At 41.0% G+C, this 20,158-nt stretch overlaps 1 protein-coding gene across 2 annotated transcripts in view; it reads left to right on the top strand.

Annotated features, from left to right (window-relative positions):
- ASCC1 (activating signal cointegrator 1 complex subunit 1) overlaps positions 1-20,158 on the top strand; it is a 305,402-nt gene that overhangs the window by 130,818 nt on the left and 154,426 nt on the right. For both annotated transcript variants that reach the window (XM_063433946.1, XM_063433945.1), the window contains one exon: positions 1,179-1,258. In XM_063433946.1, the coding sequence (XP_063290016.1) occupies positions 1,179-1,258 (80 nt within the window). The remainder of the gene's footprint in view (positions 1-1,178; positions 1,259-20,158) is intronic.

Genomic DNA, 20,158 nt, shown 5'->3' with positions numbered 1-20,158 from the left:
TTGGACCTTCAGGTCTTGTAATCAATTTTTTTTCTACCTTATGATAACGGCATCAAATGTGTGGGAATTATAGTCCAAAAAGCAGTTGGGTGGCTGATGTACGAGATTTATTTCTGAAGACGATGTAAAGAGTCACTAAAATGTTACCAAGGAAACTGAAAATGCTTTCACAGAGCAGGAAAGTGTGGTGTTCTAGAGGAGGCAATTACCCAACAGTAGGGACAATACTTTAAGGATAAAATAATGAATTGGGTTCCCAAGCAACAAATATACACTGGTTAATAGCTTTGTCCCAAAACATGTCAGCCAGATGTAACTTCACACATCTAACACATAGCATATCTGCTTGTCTAGTTCTACATTTTACAGCTATGGCACATTTTTTTTTATACTATTGCCCATATACAAAACAGGGCATTGCCAAGGCAAATGGGATCAGTGAAACAGTACCCCTCCCCCCCAATCCAGGAAATTAGGGGGGGGGTTCAGCCCATGTAAACAGCCCTCGCAACCTTGCTAACTGCCTCATGCGATCTATATGCAATACAATGGCTTGCTGTTTTAGTAATCTGGTCGTATATCTGTTTTGTGGGCTTGTCTCTTAAGGCCACAGAAAAACAAAGACTTGCAATGGTGCCGTCTTCAAGCAACACAGTATGGAGTGACTCAGATAAAAGGGAAAAAGCTACTGTTTGAAGAAAGAAAAAAAAAAAGACTCTGTTGTTGCTATTGCAACAAGAAAGGCACCCGGAATGCATATTACACATCGTTAAATAATCACCCACATAATCGCTGCTATAATAAGTCTGTTTTTATTGTCAGCTCTGTGTTTGTGACGGTTTTATGATCTGATGCTTACGATTGTTTCTGAACAAAAATCATTTCAGTTAGAAGCTCCCTGGAGCTCAGGCAATTAACTTGTCTAAAAGTTGTCTTATTCCTTTTTTTTATTGTTATTCATTTTCCTCAGTTCATGTGTCTTATATGAAACGCTTTAATTCTTAACATTTTCACCTTAATTATCCTGTTTTTCCTCTGCAGCCGACTGCACTTGTGTTACAGAAAACAAAGCTCTTATAAACGGTGTTATTGGTTACAGTAGAATGCTTTACTGTAGTTACCTCCAGACATAAATGAAATGTGGGTTTCAGTTAGTTTTTTCTTATTATCTTTTGTAGCCGAAGAGAGAAATAGCATATCCTCGGGAAAACCTGGCCAGAGAGAAAGGGAATCATTTGATGCTAGGAACGTGCTGAAGGTAAGTGAAGAATAATTGGAAATGAAAGGTAAACATATGCCGAAAGAAACCTTACTGACCAAATTAATTAACAAAGACTATTAGAGAAAATCACCGTAGATTTACATTAGAGGGATCTGTGTAAAGAACAATCAGCTGCATGGAACCAATCTCTTTACCTAGCCGTCAGATAACACATATAATGTTTAATGCTTTGAGTGCTATCTATAAAAAAATATAATAATAATATGCCATTGTGAAGTTCTGGAGACGACATCATAAAACCCATCCGACTGATGTGCGAGAAGATACTTCTTTCCACACAGTTGGCGCTAGCAACAGCAGTGGGAATTTACAAAATGTGATGGTGGAAGTAACAAATTATGTCATTCTCAGACTTGACTATATGACAAAATGGTCTCTGATTTATTTATTTTAATTTGTGATATCTTTTGATTACATTGGAATGTCCGTGATCAATCGTTTAAGTGCTAAAGGGCAGTGATTGGCTAGGGGTGGAGTGATGTCGCAGCTCAGCTCATACTCATATGACGAAAAACGAAGCATGGATATGAGACCAAAATTTATCAAACGCATTTAAAGAAACACTCTAAGCACTATAACAGGGATAGGCAACCTTTGGCACTCCAGATGTTGTGGACTACATCCCCCATAATGCTCTTACACCCATAATGCTGGCAAAGCATCATGGGAGGTGTAGTCCAAAACATCTGGAGTGCCAAAGGTTGCCTATGCCTGCACTATAACATTGCAAGGAGTCATACCATTTTTTTTAACAGATTGACTTCTCATTTGCCTGGTGTCATTCCAACTCCTCCTTTACTTCCTCAGTCAGAGAGCTGTATGCTACTGATCCGGAGTTTCTGTTAGCTCTCCGGAGATAAATCCTGCAGAGCTTAGCTCAGACAGAGGTTCTGTAATGGTGCCTGGTAGACCCAGGTAAGAAGCCAAACCATTCTAAAATGGTCTCACCACTTACAAACGGGAGTAAGAAGGGCATTCCTGGCACTAACACCACTATAGCACGCTGTAGTGATTATGGTGCTTGGGATTCTGGAAGTTATTTTGGTGCTGAAGGTTCGTCAAGAATGTCCTTTTATGTTACCATTTGCATATTTGCATTGGGATTATTGTTAATATTTTAAAATGCTAAATAGATATGTATAGCACTTTATTTTATTTTACTATTGTACTAGTCATTTCAGTCTTAGACTATTCACAGAAAATAGAAGGAATATTTCTTTTTGCTGCATTCATAATATTTAAAATTACAATAGGAAAAACTGTTAAAACGACATGAATGATTTCCTCTGATTCTTTACCAGTATATCTTAAGTGAATTCTTCTACTCAAAGCAGAAATAAATTAAAAAAATATATATTTTTAATTAAAAGTATGACATAAAATACTCTATTCTCCTGCCACAATACTGCATAATGCTGATCTTTGACACTTACATCCCCAGTGTGCAGTGACAAGTTGGGCCACTTTACTTTCTAGTTTTCTATCTATCTATCTATCTACCTAATTATCTATCAATCGATCTTTTGATGATTTCTAAGCAATATACAAATACAGGAAAGTAGTCAAATGCAAATCCAGAATGGCAGCTATGTCCCCCCCCCCCCCCCCCCCCCCGGTAGTGCATCTTACAAAATTAAAGCACCCAAACGCATCAGTAGGATCTCTATACTCTCCCAAGAAGTTAACCACTGCGCATCCTAGGCATTAATATAGTATAGCAATTATATCCTGTTGTGTGCTTCTAACAAAATGCACACTGCAGGCTTTATGTGTGAAAATGACTCCAAACCGTTTCTGTTGTAGATACTAACAAAAGAGTGGTCAAAGGAAACCCTGCTTAGACATATATTATATTGTGTGCAATATTAGAAAAAGCTGCCAACGATTATATATTAGAATTGCACGGTTTTAATAGATCAATAAATCACTTTTATTGCTCGTTGAATTTTAATGGTCAGTTGCTGTACTGTAGAATATCAATTTCCTCTAAGTTTTCTCTGGAGAACCTTTTAGCTGAATTCTTGATACAGTGGACAGTAACAATCTTTTATTAGATGTCTATGTTTTTCAAATACCGGTAACTCAGAATTGATTGTGTGTATATGCATGCATCAATTCATATGTACATTCATGATGTTTATTTACATACAGTATATCAATGCAAATATTTAGTTGGCCAATCAAATGACAGCAAGCCCACCATGCATAAAATCATGCAGACACGGTCTACAAGTTCAGTTGTTTTTTCAAAACAAACATTTGAATTGGAGAAGAGATATGATTCAAGTGACTGGCCATGAAATATATGTTGGTACCAGACATGTTGGTATCTCAGAAACTGCTAATCTCCTGAGATTTTCATGAACAGTCTAGAATTTACAGAGAATGATGTGAAAAACAAATGGAAGTTCTCTGGCTGAAAATCTTGTTAGTGAGAGAGGTCAGAGGAGAATGGTCAGACTAGTTCTAGCTGATAGTAACACATTGGTAAGTGAAATAAAAACACATTACAACAGTGCTATTTAGAAGAGTATCTCTGAATGGATAGTATGCTGGAACTTGAAGTGAACGACAGTAGAAGACCACTCTGGCTTACTTTGCCATCAGTGGGCACAGGCAGTGGTGTATCCTGGTTTTGTGCTGCCCTAGGCAGGACAAAACTCAGGCGCCCCTCTCCCGGCCACGCCACCCCCACCCAACCCTTCCCCCCCGCATGCGCCACCCCCACCCAACCCTTCCCCCGCCTTCTAAATACACACAGACATTCACTGACAGATACGTATGCACTAGCTAACAGACACACACACTAACACACACACACACATACACACACTAACAGACATATGTACACACACACACTAACAGACACACACACACGCTAACTGACACACACACGCTAACTGACACACACACACACTAACTGACACACACACACACTAACTGACACACACACACACACACACACACTAACAGACACACACACACACACACACACTGACACACACACACACACACTAACAGACATACATACACACACTCACATATTTAACACATATTTGTTTTTTTTAATTTAACCCCCCCAGCCTCCTTATCTTTGGAAATGCTGGGGGTTGGGGGGGTTCTCTTCCTCCCTGGGGGTCCAGTGGCTGCTGGGCGGACGGCACGGGCGGGCGGCTGGCGAGGGAGCACTTCCTCTGAGCTGTCTGCTCAGCTCCCTCGCGCGTCGCAGAGTGAAGCTGGGAGCTAGAATATGACGTCATATTCCGGCTCCCAGCCTCACTCTGCGGGCAGCGCGCGAGGGAGCTGAGCAGACAGCTCAGAGGAAGTGCTCCCTCGCCAGCCGCCCGCTCGTGCCGTCTGCCCAGCAGCCCAGCCCAGCCCGGCAGGTCAGTTAGCCGCAAGGCTAACAAGGCATTTGCCCTGGGCACTTGGGGGCGGCGTTTTTTGCCGCCCCCTGGAAAATGCCGCCCACGGCACAGGCACAACAGACCTGCACGTAGAAGATTGGCAAAATTTTGCCTCGTCTAACACATCTTATTTTGTGCTGTAATATGAAAGTTTGGGTTTGTCACGTTTACATCCTCTCCATATGCAAGGCACAACATAAATCTCCTGTCCAGGAATAGGAGAAGTGCTGCTCGGCAGTCCTGTGCCATAAGACCGGGCTTTTGAGACATGCCAGTGGACGCCAGCCGCTGTGGATCCACACTGTTATGTAGCTCCACGTCTGTTCACAATGGTAGCGAAGTTGACGTGCGGATGACGTCACACAGAGGACACGCGTGCACATTTTGGGGTCGATACAGCCAATCAGATTCACAAGAGGGATATTTAAACTCAATCATTTCTTCTAATCATTGCCCTGTCATGGTTTCCCTTTGCTGGTTATCCGAGCGCGTGTTCCTGATCTTGTTTCTTTGGTTATTGACTTTGACTTTGTTCTGAATTCCCTGAATGGGAGTAGGTAGGGGTGTACCTGCCAACGGAATCTCAGGCTGTAAATGAGCTGTACGCATTAGTAGTGTATTGAAAGCTTGGGCCAACTGATCCATATGGTAATCATTCTCCTCTAGCTTTCTCTCACATGCTACTACTATGTGCCGACACAAATCTGCAGGCTCTATGGCCCTATTATAATGTCAGGATTACAATTGATCCAACACGCAGTATTTGTTTCACACTTATGAATAAGGATAACGTTTAACCGGACCTTAGAATGGCTGGACTTAACGTACCAGGGAATAGTCGAAATACTAGCTGAGGTCAGGACGAAACACAGAGCGAAACACAGTTGAAAAGAATAGCCAATAGTCAGGGATACCAGAATTCAGGGAAGTCAGAATGAAGCCAAAGTCAATAACCAAAGAAACTAGATCAGGAACACACTCTCGAATATCCAGCAAAGGGAAACCACAACATGATTAGAAGAAATGAGTAAGTTTAAATATCCCTCTTGTGATCCGATTAGCCGTATCCGGCCTTTGACCCTAAAACGTGCACGTCGACGTCTCTACCATCGTGAACAGACGTGGGGCTACATAACAATGTGGATCCGCAGCGGCCGGCATACACCGGTATGTTGCAAAAGCCCAGTCTTATGGCATAGGACCGCCGAGCAGCATTTCTCCAATTCCTAGTGATTTATGTTGTGCATTACATATGGAGAGGATGTAAACGTGACAGTCTATCAATCTTTTTATGGCTTCTTTCGGCAGGATAACACACTTGGTCACAAAATACACATTTAGCTCAAGCTGGTTTCAAGAACAGGGCGATGAGGTTTATGTACTTGGCTTCCACAATCCACATTTGGATTGACCAGGAAAAGCTATTACTGGCAAATCTACAATATATCCTGGAGCGATGGTGTAAAATTTTGAGTATTTTTTTTTTTATAAATTTTTAACATTTTGAGTATTGATTTTATTATAATAAAAAAAAAAATGTAGAATTCATTTTTAACATTTCTTGGTATAATGGTTACCCAAAGTAAACACCCTTCCTGTACTATGTATGTGACGAGAACAACATATCCACTGTTTGACATTCTGTGTGTAGCGAAAATTAAATCTTGGTAATCTTTTTTATTTCTTCAATGAAAAGACATAATGGGGTTACTTAATTTCCTTCAGACTTGACATTGATTATACCTATAGAGCCCTTTCATTTTATTCAAAACATGTTTGAGGTTTTTCTTCTCTCTATAAAAGTAATCATGAGTTTATTATAATTCTCGATTTTCAAATAACACTCTCTAGTGGCAATAGCTTTCTGAATGGCCTTATATTCTATAATAAAACAAAGCTTTTTTGTTTTTGTCAGAATCCAAATGCCTCTTTGATTGTATATTCCAGATAAAAAAAAATTATCTGAATTAAAATAACTTTTCCATCTGTTCTTCACATACTGCGTCCTTTTTACATTTGTGTAAAAAGTTTTCCTTTCAGGTTACGCTAGACTACGGTAGGGAGTATGTTGCCCTTCAAACAATATACATAATTATTTACATTTACATTTAAATGTTCATGGTAGAATTTTCTTAAACAATTTTTAGATCTAGAAATACTATTCTTCCATAAAATTGAGATGTTGAGATGTCATTACTACTAAGTTGGTTTAAAAAAAGATAACATTAAATGTACGATCCATAAATAAAACAAATTTAATAAATATATAAAAATCATGTAATCATTACCCCTGGCAATGCCCAGAAAATGCATTATGCTTCAAAAAATTATTTAGTGTAACTGGAAGCAAACTTGGTGGCCTTGGTAATACATACTGTGACGGTAGTCACCAGAGGGCCCAGAATTCCCGGAGGTGATATCTAGGATCAGAGAATGTAGAATTATGGACGACCTGACAGCAAGGGTAAGAGGGACGATAGCGGCATTCCAAATTGGGAACCATGGGACAACAGTTTAGTGGGTTCGAGCGGAGATTGACAGGGACCGGTTTTTGGATGTCATACCCGAATTAGTGATAAAAGACCCCTCCTCACGGGGACATAATTATCACGCTACCTTTGGGGGGGCCTCCGCCCTCCTCCCCACCCACCTATTTCCTCTTTGCTCACCCTTTCCTGACTCTATATCTTCTTTCTCTTCTTTTTCTTAGAATTTCATACTTTAACTGTCTCATCTTGTTTTTTTGGTCCTTCCCCTGGTTTTTCTCTGCCTTTTTTCTTTTTCCAGGCATGATCACACTGTCGGAGGAACAAGGTAGCTCATGAATAAGATTAGTTATTGAATAGAAAGGGCTACTCATACCGCCTAAATGCCTGTCCTTATAAAAATATAAATACCCTTGGTCGACGGCAGGTGCCAATGGCTTGTAAGGAATGGGCATTTATTGTATTTGTTAAACTGCATTATGTTTCCATGAATTGTATTCAAGTTGGCTTCTGCGAAAGCCCAAAAGTTGATGTACACTTACTACGTCTATTGAGTGAAATAAAAAGAATAAAAAAAATAAAAAAATACTGTGACGGTAGTCACCATCACCAAGAGCTTAAGATGGACAATTCAATTAGGTATCTGGGTGATTCCTATGTTTGTCACCCTGTGTCCATTGTGGGTGCAGGGTGAGTGTGTAATGTGTTTGTTTGGGGTTAAATGTTAGTGTGCTCTCCTGTCTTGCTTATGCTTGCATTTAACTTGGTGGATTTGGCTGTGGAGCCCGTACAACGCCACCTGTTGGTTGCAAGGATCTAGCAACCGCTATATGCACTACCTGAATAGCAAGGGTTTCTAATTTGCATATTGCTAATCCTGCAGGTAGGAGAGATAATTTCTGTTAATTATTGTCTTTCCCACCCCTTTATAAATATGTTATTATAAGTTCATGTATGTTGGTTAATGTGATTTGACTATTTGTATTTTTATTGAGTTGTCACAGTAATCTAATGTAATGAACATATGGGCTAGTCCCAAGAAAAGTAAAGTTTTGTATGTTATTATTATTATCGCCATTTATATAGCGCCAACAGATTCCGTAGCACTTTACAATAATATGAGAGGGGGGATGTAACTATAAACAGGACAATTACAAGAAAATTTACAGGAATAATAGGTTGAAGAGGACCCTGCTCAAACCATCTTACAGTCAGTTCCTTTTGGAACTTGTGTCCTGTGTGGATTTTTAGGGATCCCAGTGACAGAGTCGTTGGACCTGTTTGCTGGTTGCAGGATCTCTTAGCCCTGGGATAAAGCAAGAGAGCTAGGCCTGCAAGCCTCAAGTGCCTATGTAAAGGCAATAACTATAATCACTGTAAGCAGAGCTCCAGAGGAATAGGCAGAGGGGACGATAAATGCCTGGAAGGAAACCTGGAGAGGAATAGGCAGAATAAACAATTCCTGCCTGGAAGGAGGGCTGCAGTGGAATAGAGAGAGGGGATTATACCTGCTTGGAAGGAAACCTGGAGAGGAATAGGCAGAATAAGCTATTCCTGCCTGGAAGGAGGACTGCAGTGGAATAGAGAGAGGGGATGATACCGGCTTGGAAGGAAACCTGGAGAGGAATAGGCAGAATAAGCTATTCCTGCCTGGAAGGAGGGCTGCAGTGGAATAGAGAGAGGGGACGATACCTGCCTGGAAGGAGAGATGCAGCCTAGTTGGGAGAAAGCACACTTGAGAGACCCCAGTCAAGCTTCAGCGACTGGGGCTGATGCGTGTCAGGGTCCCTGCAAGCGGCTAGGAAGTGGACTGGGCGGAGGTACTCAGTCGGAGTACAGGGGAACCGTCACACAATGCATAATATGTACAATGATATGATATATTTCCTTGCCGTGCAAAAATAGGACACATAACTATAGGCCCAGAACTATAGCTATTGTGAGGAATTCTACTTATTTATTTTCAATTGAATGGTGATTTAGCATTCTGCCACCTGTGCCATCTGATTAAATACATTTAGAAAACTGAAAGCATAAACACTCTAATAATCAATTTATCAAATTATAATCCAGATTAATATTTACAGCATTCCAAACTTCACGTCCAGGGCAGGCAGATGGAACATTTGAGGGCTTATACCTGTTTGTCACTATTAACATAAAATAAAAAAAAATATATTTTTTGTTAAAGATTGATGTAGGTGAATGCACAGTTATTTTATTTATTTATTTATTACTTAAACCTTATCACTTTAATACTAATATATATCCTTAGATGACCAACATTAAAGGTGCTCTTACAGAACTAACACCTGCTTGTTTGGGACTGAGCCGCCGGCATGTCGCAAGCAAATAATTAGCAACACGGTCTAATTGTCAGCCATTAGAATTTTGCTTCATATTTTGCAATCGAACAAACTGCCAACACAGAGACTGCTTGAAGTGCATCCAACTAGTATTGCAGAATTTGTATGTAGTTGGCTTATAAATCGTGAGAGAGGTAGTTTATTACAATCATTAAGTTTAACATTTATGAGTGCCAGGACAAGTTTTCTTTTCGGTGCGCTCAGTAGAAGTCACATTTATATCTTGCAAGCAGGTATAGCAATAGCGTTGCCAGATAATCAGAATATTTGCTATGCTTTTGCTGCAGCCAGGTCTTCTGAGTAATGGAATAAAAAAATTGGTACACAAAATATATATTTTTTGTTGCCCCTTTGATTCTATTTGGTGTGAAACTGAAGCAGCTTCACCTTTTGTTCAATATTAATTTTAACAATGTTTAAAAGGACACTGTAGACACCCAGACCACTTCAGCTCATTTAAGGTGTTGTGTTTGCACGTAGTCAGGGACGTTTTAGCCGCGAGGCAAATAAGGCATTTGCCTTGGGCGGCATTTTCCAGGGGGCGGCAAAAAAAGCCGCCCCCAAATGCCCAGGGCAAATGTCTTGTTAGCCTTGCGGCTTACTGACATGGCAGGGGGGCTGCTGGGTGGGCGGGCGGCTGGCATGAGAGAGTCATATTCCGTCTCCCAGCCTCTCTCTGCGGTGCGCGAGGGAGCTGAGTAGACAGCTCAGAGGAAGTGCTCCCTCGCCAGCCGCCCGCCAGCCAATGCAGCCCGCCAGCCAATGCCGCCCGCCCAGCAGCCACTGGACCCCCAGGGAGGAAGGGAACCCCCCCCCCCCCCCCAGCATTCCCAAAGGTAAGGAGGCTGGGGGGGGGGGTTAAATTTAAAAAACAAAATGTGTTAATGTGAGTGTGTGTTTATGTCTGTTAGTGTGTCTGTGTATGTCTTAGTGTGTGTGTGTCTGTTAGTGTGTTAGTGTGTGTCTGTGTCTGTTAGTGTGTGTGTGTGGGTGTGTGTCTGCTAGTGAGTGTGTGTCTGTTAGTGTGTGTGTGTGTTTTTGTTAGCGAGTGTGTGTTTCTGTTAGCTAGTGTATGCGTATCTGTCAGTGAATGTGTGTGTATTTAGAAGGCGGGGCGGGGGGAAGGGTTGGGTGGGGGTGGCACAAAACCAGGATGCGCCACTGCACGTAGTGCTGCAATGTAAAACATTGCTGTTCCAGAGAAACTGCAATGTATACATTGCAGCACTAAGTATGTCCACAGTGTCTACCAGACAGCCACCAGAGGGCTTCCGGAATCCAAACAGACTTTTGGTCCGTTATCTGACACTGGACGTCCTCACGCTCTTCATGAGGACCTCCAGCATCCGATTTTTCCCCATAGGAAAGCATTGATTCAATGCTCTCCTAAGGTGAGGTCTAATGCGGGTGCACATCAAGTATGTAACTAAAGGGTTTCTAACCCTTTATTTACCAGGGAGGGGGGAGGCAGAGGGATCGGTAGTGGCAGGAATAATGCTTTGTATTCCTGGCACTACAGTATCCCTTTAACGCAGAGAACTAGGAACCTTTTAGACATGTTTTTGTCGGTCTCCCCAATATCTAGAGCTAATATGCCTTATACCAGTTAATTGAAAACGAAGGGCTCCGTTTGCAGACATTCTTTAGCAATGAACAGTCACTTGCAAATAGGGCGGAATGGGCATGTGCTTGCAAACTTATTTAACCATTCAATCGATGTAAAATGAAAGGGGCAGCGTGAACACGTAGGCATATAAGCAGTGCCGGATTTACTCTCCTTGCTTCTGGAGCTTAGACATTTAAAGTCCTAGTTTACTAGCCAAGCTTTAAAAATGACTTGCCACTACAATCATGGAGGGTACATGACACACTCATCAGGAGTGAATTTGTACTTGCTAGGGCAAACTTTTCACCTGCCAACGGCTAATGGTGAGTGAAGATTTTGAGCCTTGAATTGTTTAATATGCAAAGATTTAGTGATGTGATTGGATGCGTAAGAATGACTAGTTTGGGGTGTCCTACTGAATGTGTGAATGCAACTAATTTGGGGTGTGATTTGAATGATGAATGTGTCATAAGTGTGACAAGACTGGGAGATTATTGGGGGATTATGGGAGGCCGCTTGGTGTCTTATGTGTTTGGGAAGCCGCTTGTGGTGTTGTATGACTGTGGAGACTGTGGCGCTGCATTTGTGGGATGTGTGCTTCTTGTGTTGCATTTGTGAGGGTAGGTTAGTTATGGTGTGCTTGTTTTGGGGGATTCTGTTTGTTTGGTTATGCGTGTGCGTGAATTCTGCTGGTGGGATTGTGCATGTTGGGGGAGCAGCTTTTAGAGCTGAGTTTGTTGGGTAGGTTGCTTGTGGGGTTGCATGTGTGGGAGGGAGCCTGTTGTGCGGTTGTGTGTGGATGGGGCTGCTTGCAGGGTAGTACGTATATGTAAATAGGGGCTGTAGTGTGTGCTTTTGGAGGATTGAGGCTGTAGTTTGGGGGTAGGCTTTTTAGTGTGTGTTTAGTCGAGGTAGGGTGTGTTTGAGGAGGGAACGTGGCTGTTGTGTGGAGGGATAAGGGCCATTGACATGCGTTTTTCTGGATTTTGTTTTTGTTATTCTGTCTCTCTGTAAAAAAAAAAACACCTACCATGAAAATTATAGACTGATCATTTTTTTGTCAGTGGGCAAACATTCAAAATCAGCAGGGGATCAAATACTTTTCCCCCTTACTGTATATCAACTCTTAAACAAATATTTAAAAGAAAATAGAGCACCACATAAAAAAAAAGGTTAACTTGAGTTATGAGATGTTCAATGTTTTATTCTTTGGTATTAATTCCAGAGAAGTGACCTTTCCCCTTTAAGTAGCCTTTCTATTGACATCATAGTAATTCTGCACAGTTGCGACTGCTTCTGGGATCTTATCTCTGGATAATTACAGACAGAACCTGACATTGGTATCATAAATCATAAGCTGGATTTCTCAAAATAAAAAAAAGCATGTATATAAAAAATAAAATGACAGTAACTGTGATTTCACTAGTTTACATTAACTGTCATTCCTCACTCTAACTATGGCGCATTGGATTCAAAATTACAATTTGTTTTGCAGTTGTCTCAACATGTCTGCAAACAAAACCACTAGAATAGACATCCTTCCTACACACTGGATAATATCCCACACTGACCCTTATGCATATTGTAGTAGAATGTATAGCTGGATTAGAAATCAAAGGAAGGCAGGCTCCATTAATAATGTAGTACAAGAACGTCCTATACTTCTATTTCTATAATAAATGCCAAATTCATAAAGTACAGCTAATAAGTGTTAAAGTACATTATAGCTCTGTTCCTCGCTACATACAGAATTTACATAATCAATCACCTTTATTTTCAAACATTTCATTCAGAGTGCATTTCAATCAATGTTTTATTACACGTTTCTAATTCTTACAGTATGCATGCTAAATTCTCTTTCAATTAATTAAATCCTCCGACATATTCTGAACTCATTTATTTTATACTGATTCATATGCTTATATGCATAGTTTGGAAGCTATACTAACATTTAGTTGCAGGGGCTGATGGAGGTGATCTAGACAAGTGCTTAATAGAATTATGGACTGATGCAAAATGCAGTTAATCAAAAGAATCCTTAGACACCGCTATAGCATAATTCTGAGATATATTGCCTGTCCTTGCAGGCACAGCAATGTAAACACTACCGTTTCTGAGAGAAGCCAGTGTTAACATTTAGGGCTCGAGTCCTGCAGGAACGCATGGGAACAGCGTTCCTGCACTTTTTCCAAAGCAGGAACGCCGTTCCCGTTACCAGTCCTGCAGGACCTGCCCTGCTACCTGCACACAGGGACTATCACACGCTGTGTTCCCTCTCCGGCTCTAACTCTCGCGAGACCAGCTCCGCACAGGCAAGTCTCGCGAGAGTTAGAGCTGGAGAGTGAACACAGCGTGTGATGGTCCCTGTGTGCAGCGGCTGGCTCCCTCCACCGGACCTCCAGGCGATCTCCCTCCTCCCTGACAAGGTAAGAAGCAGGGAGGAGGGAATAAAATAAAAACACATAAAGTAAAAAAAAAGTTAAAAAAAAATGCTTCACCCCCCATCATCCAGCGCACACACACACACATCATCCAGCACACACACACACACACACTCACACACACATCATCCAGCACACACACACACACACACACATCATCCAGCACACACACACACACATCATCCAGCACACACACACATCATCCAGCACACACACACACACACATCATCCAGCACACACACACATCATCCAGCACACACACACACACACACACATCATCCAGCACACCCACACACACATCATCCAGCACACCCACACACACACATCATCCAGCACACACACACACACACACACACACATCATCCAGCACACACACACACACACACACACACATCATCCAGCACACACACACCATCCAGCACACACACACATCATCCAGCACACACACACATCATCCAAAACACACACACACCATCCCACACACACATCATCCAGCACACACACACATCATCCAGCACACACACACATCATCCAGCACACACACACATCATCCAGCACACACACATCATCCAGCACACACACATCATCCAGCACACACACATCCACACAAACACATATCACCCAGCGCACGCACACACATCTTCCAGCACACACACACACTTCATCCAGCACACACACTGCATTCATTATACACAATCTGCACTCATTACAAACACACTACATTCACTATAAACACTCTGCATTCATTATACATACTCTGCACTCACTACACACACTGCATTCATTATACACACTGCACTCACTACAAACACACTCCATTCACTACACACACTCCATTCACTACACACTACATTCACTACAAACACACTACATACACTGCATTCATTATACACACTGCACTCACTACACACACTGCAGTCATTATACACACTCTGCACTCACTACAATCTACATTCATTATACACACTCTGCATTGACTACAAACACACTACATTCATTATACACACTCTGCACTGACTACAAACACACTACATTCATTATACACACTCTGCACTCACTACAAACACACTACATTCGTTATACACACTCTGCACTCACTACAAACACACTACATTCACTATACACACTCTGCACTCACTACAAACACACTACATTCACTATACACACTCTGCACTCACTACACACTCTGCACTCACTACAAACACACTACATTCACTATACACACTCTGCACTCACTACACACTGCACTCACTACATTCACTATACACACTCTGCACTCACTACACACTCTGCACTCACTACAAACACACTACATTTATTATACAGACTGCACTCACTACAAACACACTACATTCATTATACACACTCTGCACTCATTACAAACACACTACATTCATTATACACACCCTGCACTGCACTATAAGCATAGGAGTGTAATTTTTTTTTTTTTTTTTAAAGGGTGGGAATCATGGGTGAGTTCCCACACTTTTTTCTCCAGGACTTGACCCCTGTTTACACTGCTGCTTAATGCCTCCTCTAGTGGCTGTCAAATGGATAGCCTCTATATGGGCTTCCTGGATTCTGTCCGCTCTGCATTACAAAGTAGAACGCTCCTCATTGATATTAATTGATTCAGTGCATTCCTGTGACGATATGCTGGCACAGTGCAGGAAATCCCCCTAATGCTTCCCTGTGGGACTAAAAGTAAGAAACATCTTAATATTAGGAATATATTTATATTACGATACAGTATTCCTTTAATCCTATTTGTCGTATTAAATTGAAAACCATGAATTCCCACAAGTTGGGCAGAGACTTTGTTGGCGGGTAGCTCCGACCCCAGTGTGAGCGTCACCACGCTAGGACGGGGACAGCGTCGTGACGTCACGAGAAGAATGCGGAAGTGGCGCATTAATTAAGCATGTTATCAGACGCCGAGAACCGAAAGAGTGATTTGACGGCATTCTGATGGATGAAAAGGGCGCCAATGTAGAAGATATTTAAACAATTAGAGAAGAAGATGAAGGATGAACTTTTGAGAAAGGCTTTGCCGAAACGCGTCAAGTTCTATTCATCCACAGTGGACTTTTTAGTGTTCATTGTCTTTTTAGCCAGTACCTGTAGTGTGTCCAATAAAAGTGGTTTTTGTGATACTTCCTGCATTTTGGAGTATTTTAAAATAGCAGAAACCAAGGACCAGCTAGGGGATACAATTTGGAGCAGTCCACGGAGTACATTCATCTGATAAGCTTCTAGTCTGAGCCAGCTTTTATTAAGTGGCTCATGACCATGTGTTACCAATTCACAATTTAAATTATATTTAGTTGCTACGTTATTACCCTTTGTTGGTATTCTCTCTGGTTTTATATTTTTAGGAGGGATTGTTGTAATAATACAACGTGCAATAAGGGTAACGTGCATTACTGTGTTTATTAGTGTGCTCTCACCACCCACTGATTTTATTTACTATATAGTTTTGTTTTATGTGAATGAGTGACTCACATTGGTGATTGTAGCATCTATTCCTAACCGCTTTTACCTTCTTCTTCTTTTATCTTTTCTGTAGCTATCCAGCCTATTATTGCTGACCACAAAAAAAGAAAGCTTAAAAAAAATATAACTTCATAAAACTTAGCTGTAACGCACCTATGGAACTATATTCTTTCATCGACTGCTTGGCCCCCCTCATCATCCTGGTTCATCTCGGCCAATGCCAATGCTTCTAATAGGAAGGACTGGGGATTTAAGATGCTTGTGCAACAATGACAGAAATAGATATTTATATAGCGCCAACATATTACACAGCACTGTACAATAGGTAAAACGAGACAAACAATTCTAACAAAACATGCCCAAATGAGGCTACAACCTACAAGGATTATGGAATTGAGGAAATCAAATGGTCTGGATATAATTGAAAGGATTGGCGGAGGGTTTTCGAGGAGGGAGCACAGTAGATGGGAGACAGTAGTGGAAGGTTGTAAGAGTTGAGGAGTTAAGGAGCAAACTGGTAAGCTTTTCTCAAGTAGTGTGTTATTGAGGATTTTTTGATGGACTGCAGAGATAGGAAGAGTCAAATGTGTTGTGAGAGGACATTCCATAAGGAATGGGAAACCCTGTAGAAGTCCTGCAGATAGGAGGCTGAGTTGCAGGTTCGAGAAAATTATAGTCACAAGTTGTTGGCTACAATGGCTGATTAAAGGGGCTGGGCTGTAGCAAATCTTCTAATAAGGGAGAAGATATAAGCAGAGGTACAGTTATCAAAAGCTTTGTAGATAAACACGAAAACTTTGAACCAAACCCTTGGTGAAACAGGAAGGCAGTGTAGAGACTGACAGAAGGGTGAGGTTTAAGGGTTGTGGAAGAGAAGGTAGTTGAGTTTGGGAGGGGCGGTCATTATGGACTGTAGAGGTGCAATCTGTGCACTTTTCCATCCTACAAGCAGAGGGTTAATATCTCTCCACCAATCCGATGCTTGTCATGGGGAAACATTAAATCCAAGAATTGGACATGTTCAGAGTCATTAAGCTATGTGTGATGATCCCGAATGTGAACACCTTCGATTTTTGTAAGTCTCAAGGAACAATGTACGTCTGAGAGCCATTATAGTTATGTTCTCCAACAAATGTAAATATTGTTGTTTCTCACAAATAAAATAGTTATATTCTCTCAGAGAAAAAGGATGACATCTGTGCACCAAAATCACTATTTAAAATTTTTTTATATAAAAATTATTATTATTATATATTATATTATATTATAGTAAGATGGTCTTGGTACCTTTAAAATGCTCATAACCCTGAAAACCACTAACTGCTTTTAATGAAAAAAGAAAGGAAATAATGCAAGAGCGAATAAATCACACCAAGATAAACAAATATATATTTGTAGTTATCCATGTTGGTAAAAAACCAAAGCTAGTTCCAATTAATGTGTGCTTTCTCGAGATGCATAGGTGTGTCTTTTATTGTTCGCGTCCTTTCTGTAGCCCATTTTTTCAGAGCTCTTTAATCACACTGCTCTGAAGGCACTGATTGACCGAGGCATGGTCTATACTATAGTTTGAACCAGGGTGATCGTGGCCTGTAATTCAATAAATGTGCTGTACAGGGCTCATATAGAATGCTTTTCATGCCTTGTTGTACTGAAGCCATGCCTGCTGTTTAACCCTATCAATGTCAGAGGACAAGATGGAAATCACTGTAATACATCACTCTGCAGGCCAGTTCAGCACTGAATGAACCATGGCTTACAGCTTAGCAGGCAGAAAAATATACTCGTTAATCAGAGACGGGTTGTGCTGGGGAAACAATACGGTACATTGTGGCTGTTATTTCATCATTGTCAAGAATTCCGTCAATATGTTGTACTAGGAAGAAATTTAAATGCTTTCCTTGGTTATTTCTTTTCCTCTTTTTTTTTTTTTTTGCTTCTGTATTTTTACCAAACAGAATTTTCAGTAATCCAAAGAACTCTCCTATTAATGATTAATACATTTTATGTATAGTAAAAATGCCTTGAAAAAAGGCCAAGTGTCTAGGGCGACTTTGAGTTAATTTTCACAATAGTGGGAACGTTAGAATTCAGCAATGTAGATAATTTATTAGCATATTTGTAAGTCCATTACATGACCAGTGAGGATGTGTTACACGCACAGTAAACCCACATCTCAGAGGGCTGCATGGCCGGCACACTACCCTCGTTATACACAGAAACCCCCATTACACAAACATATAACCGACAGGCTTCATTATGTGTATTCTTTCCATATAATGAAATTTGCTCCCTATTTGTTGGATATAGATTGCTGTGTGTGGTAATAACTCTTTTTGTTTTGATAATATATGTGTGTGTTACAATGTGTGTCTCTGTGGTTGGTTGGTTGTGTAAGCTATACATGCATTTATGACTGCATTTTCAGAGCATTGTGCATGCGACTTTGCATCCATTTATATATCATAATTTTGTAGCTTTTTATGTGACAGTTTTTTTTGTGAGATTTTGAGACCCAATGGACAGCACTAAGACCTTGAAAGTAATTGTACATTGTGAGGTCATCTTTACATAATTACAGAATCCTAAGTCATACCAAAGGCTACTGCACTACACACACACACACACAAATGGATAGTTTACCAGATACATTTTAGTAGAGTGAATAAGAGGACTTTACTCTCCTGCAAATCCAGAAACTCTAAACTGTCAACGGCACTAATCAACTGGAGGTTTATAAATTACAAAACATAGTTTAGGTGAGCATGCTGGGAAATGTAATCCATTGTAAACTGAGTGACACAAGTGAAAGTGATATGTGTCACTTATGCTACATAAATAAAATAAACCGAAAATAAACAATATTGCATATTGAGGCTTGTTTTTGTTTATTTTTTTCAATAGGTATATTACATATATAGATTCTATTAAATTAGTACAAATCATTACTGCAAGAAGTATACTGTATACGAGATAGGAAATATACACAGTGCAAATGGGTATTGCAGTTCTTAAAGGGATACTATAATGCCAGGAATACACTATTTCCCTTCCTCCCCCTTCACTTGCGCCCCCCTCTGCCCCCTCTGACATCCTGCAACGAGTGGGTACTAATGCGCATGAGCGGCAAGTGCCGCCTGCATTAGACCTCCCCATAGGAAAGCATTGCATCTATGCTATTCTGTTGTGAAAAATCTTTTGCTGGATGTCCTCATGCAGAGCCATCTGCAAGGTCCGTTTCGATCCAGGAAGTGCCCCCAGTGGCTGTCTGGGGCAGACTTAGAGCTGCAATGTAAACATTACAGCACTAAGTGCAAAAGGGACACTGCACCCAGACCACTTCAGAAAGTAATTGTAAGGACAGTGTCAAAAAGGGGGAAGAGGCAGAGTAGTCCGATCCGGATAGATATGCACAATTAGATACCAGATCTGTTGCATCAACACTTGGCAGTGGAGTGATTGGCAGCTGACCTCTAGGTGGTGATGAAGTAACCCTAAATGTTTTCATGGTGTCATTGGTAATGTGTTCCAGTACTTTTTGGAGCCATGTCATTTGTGATGATAGGAGGCTTTGTTTCCAAAGTAGGAGTAGGAGTAAATTGATGAGGTAATGCGTAAAGGAGTACTAAAGGAACCCAGGCTTCTTAATCTTATTAAACTGGTCTGGATGCAGTGCCCCAGTCAATTTAATCCTGCAATGTAAACATTGCAGTTTCAGAGAAAATGCAGTGCTTACATTGCAACGTTAAGTTCACCTCTAGTGGCGGTCTTCCAGACAGCCACTAGAAGCACTTCCTGCTCAGAGACATTAGATGTACTAATGCAAATGCAAGGACGTCGAACATTCTTCTGCGCTGGAAAGAGATAAGTGTTAAAAGGGGTTTTAACCATTTCAATAGCGAAGGTACTTCTTAAAGGACCACTATAGGCACCCAGACCACTTCAGCTCAATGAGGTGGTCTGGGTGCCAGGTCCCTCTAGTTTTAACTCTGCAGCTGTGAACATAGCAGTTTCAGAGAAACTGCTATGTTTACACTCCGCATTAGTCCAGCTTCTAGTGGCTGTCTCACTGACAGC

Source organism: Pelobates fuscus, chromosome 10 (genome assembly GCF_036172605.1).
Source record: "Pelobates fuscus isolate aPelFus1 chromosome 10, aPelFus1.pri, whole genome shotgun sequence".
In the NCBI taxonomy this organism is placed as follows: Eukaryota; Metazoa; Chordata; class Amphibia; order Anura; family Pelobatidae; genus Pelobates; species Pelobates fuscus.
The sequence above is the reverse complement of the archived record's forward strand: the minus strand, read 5'-3'. Positions and strand labels throughout refer to the sequence as shown.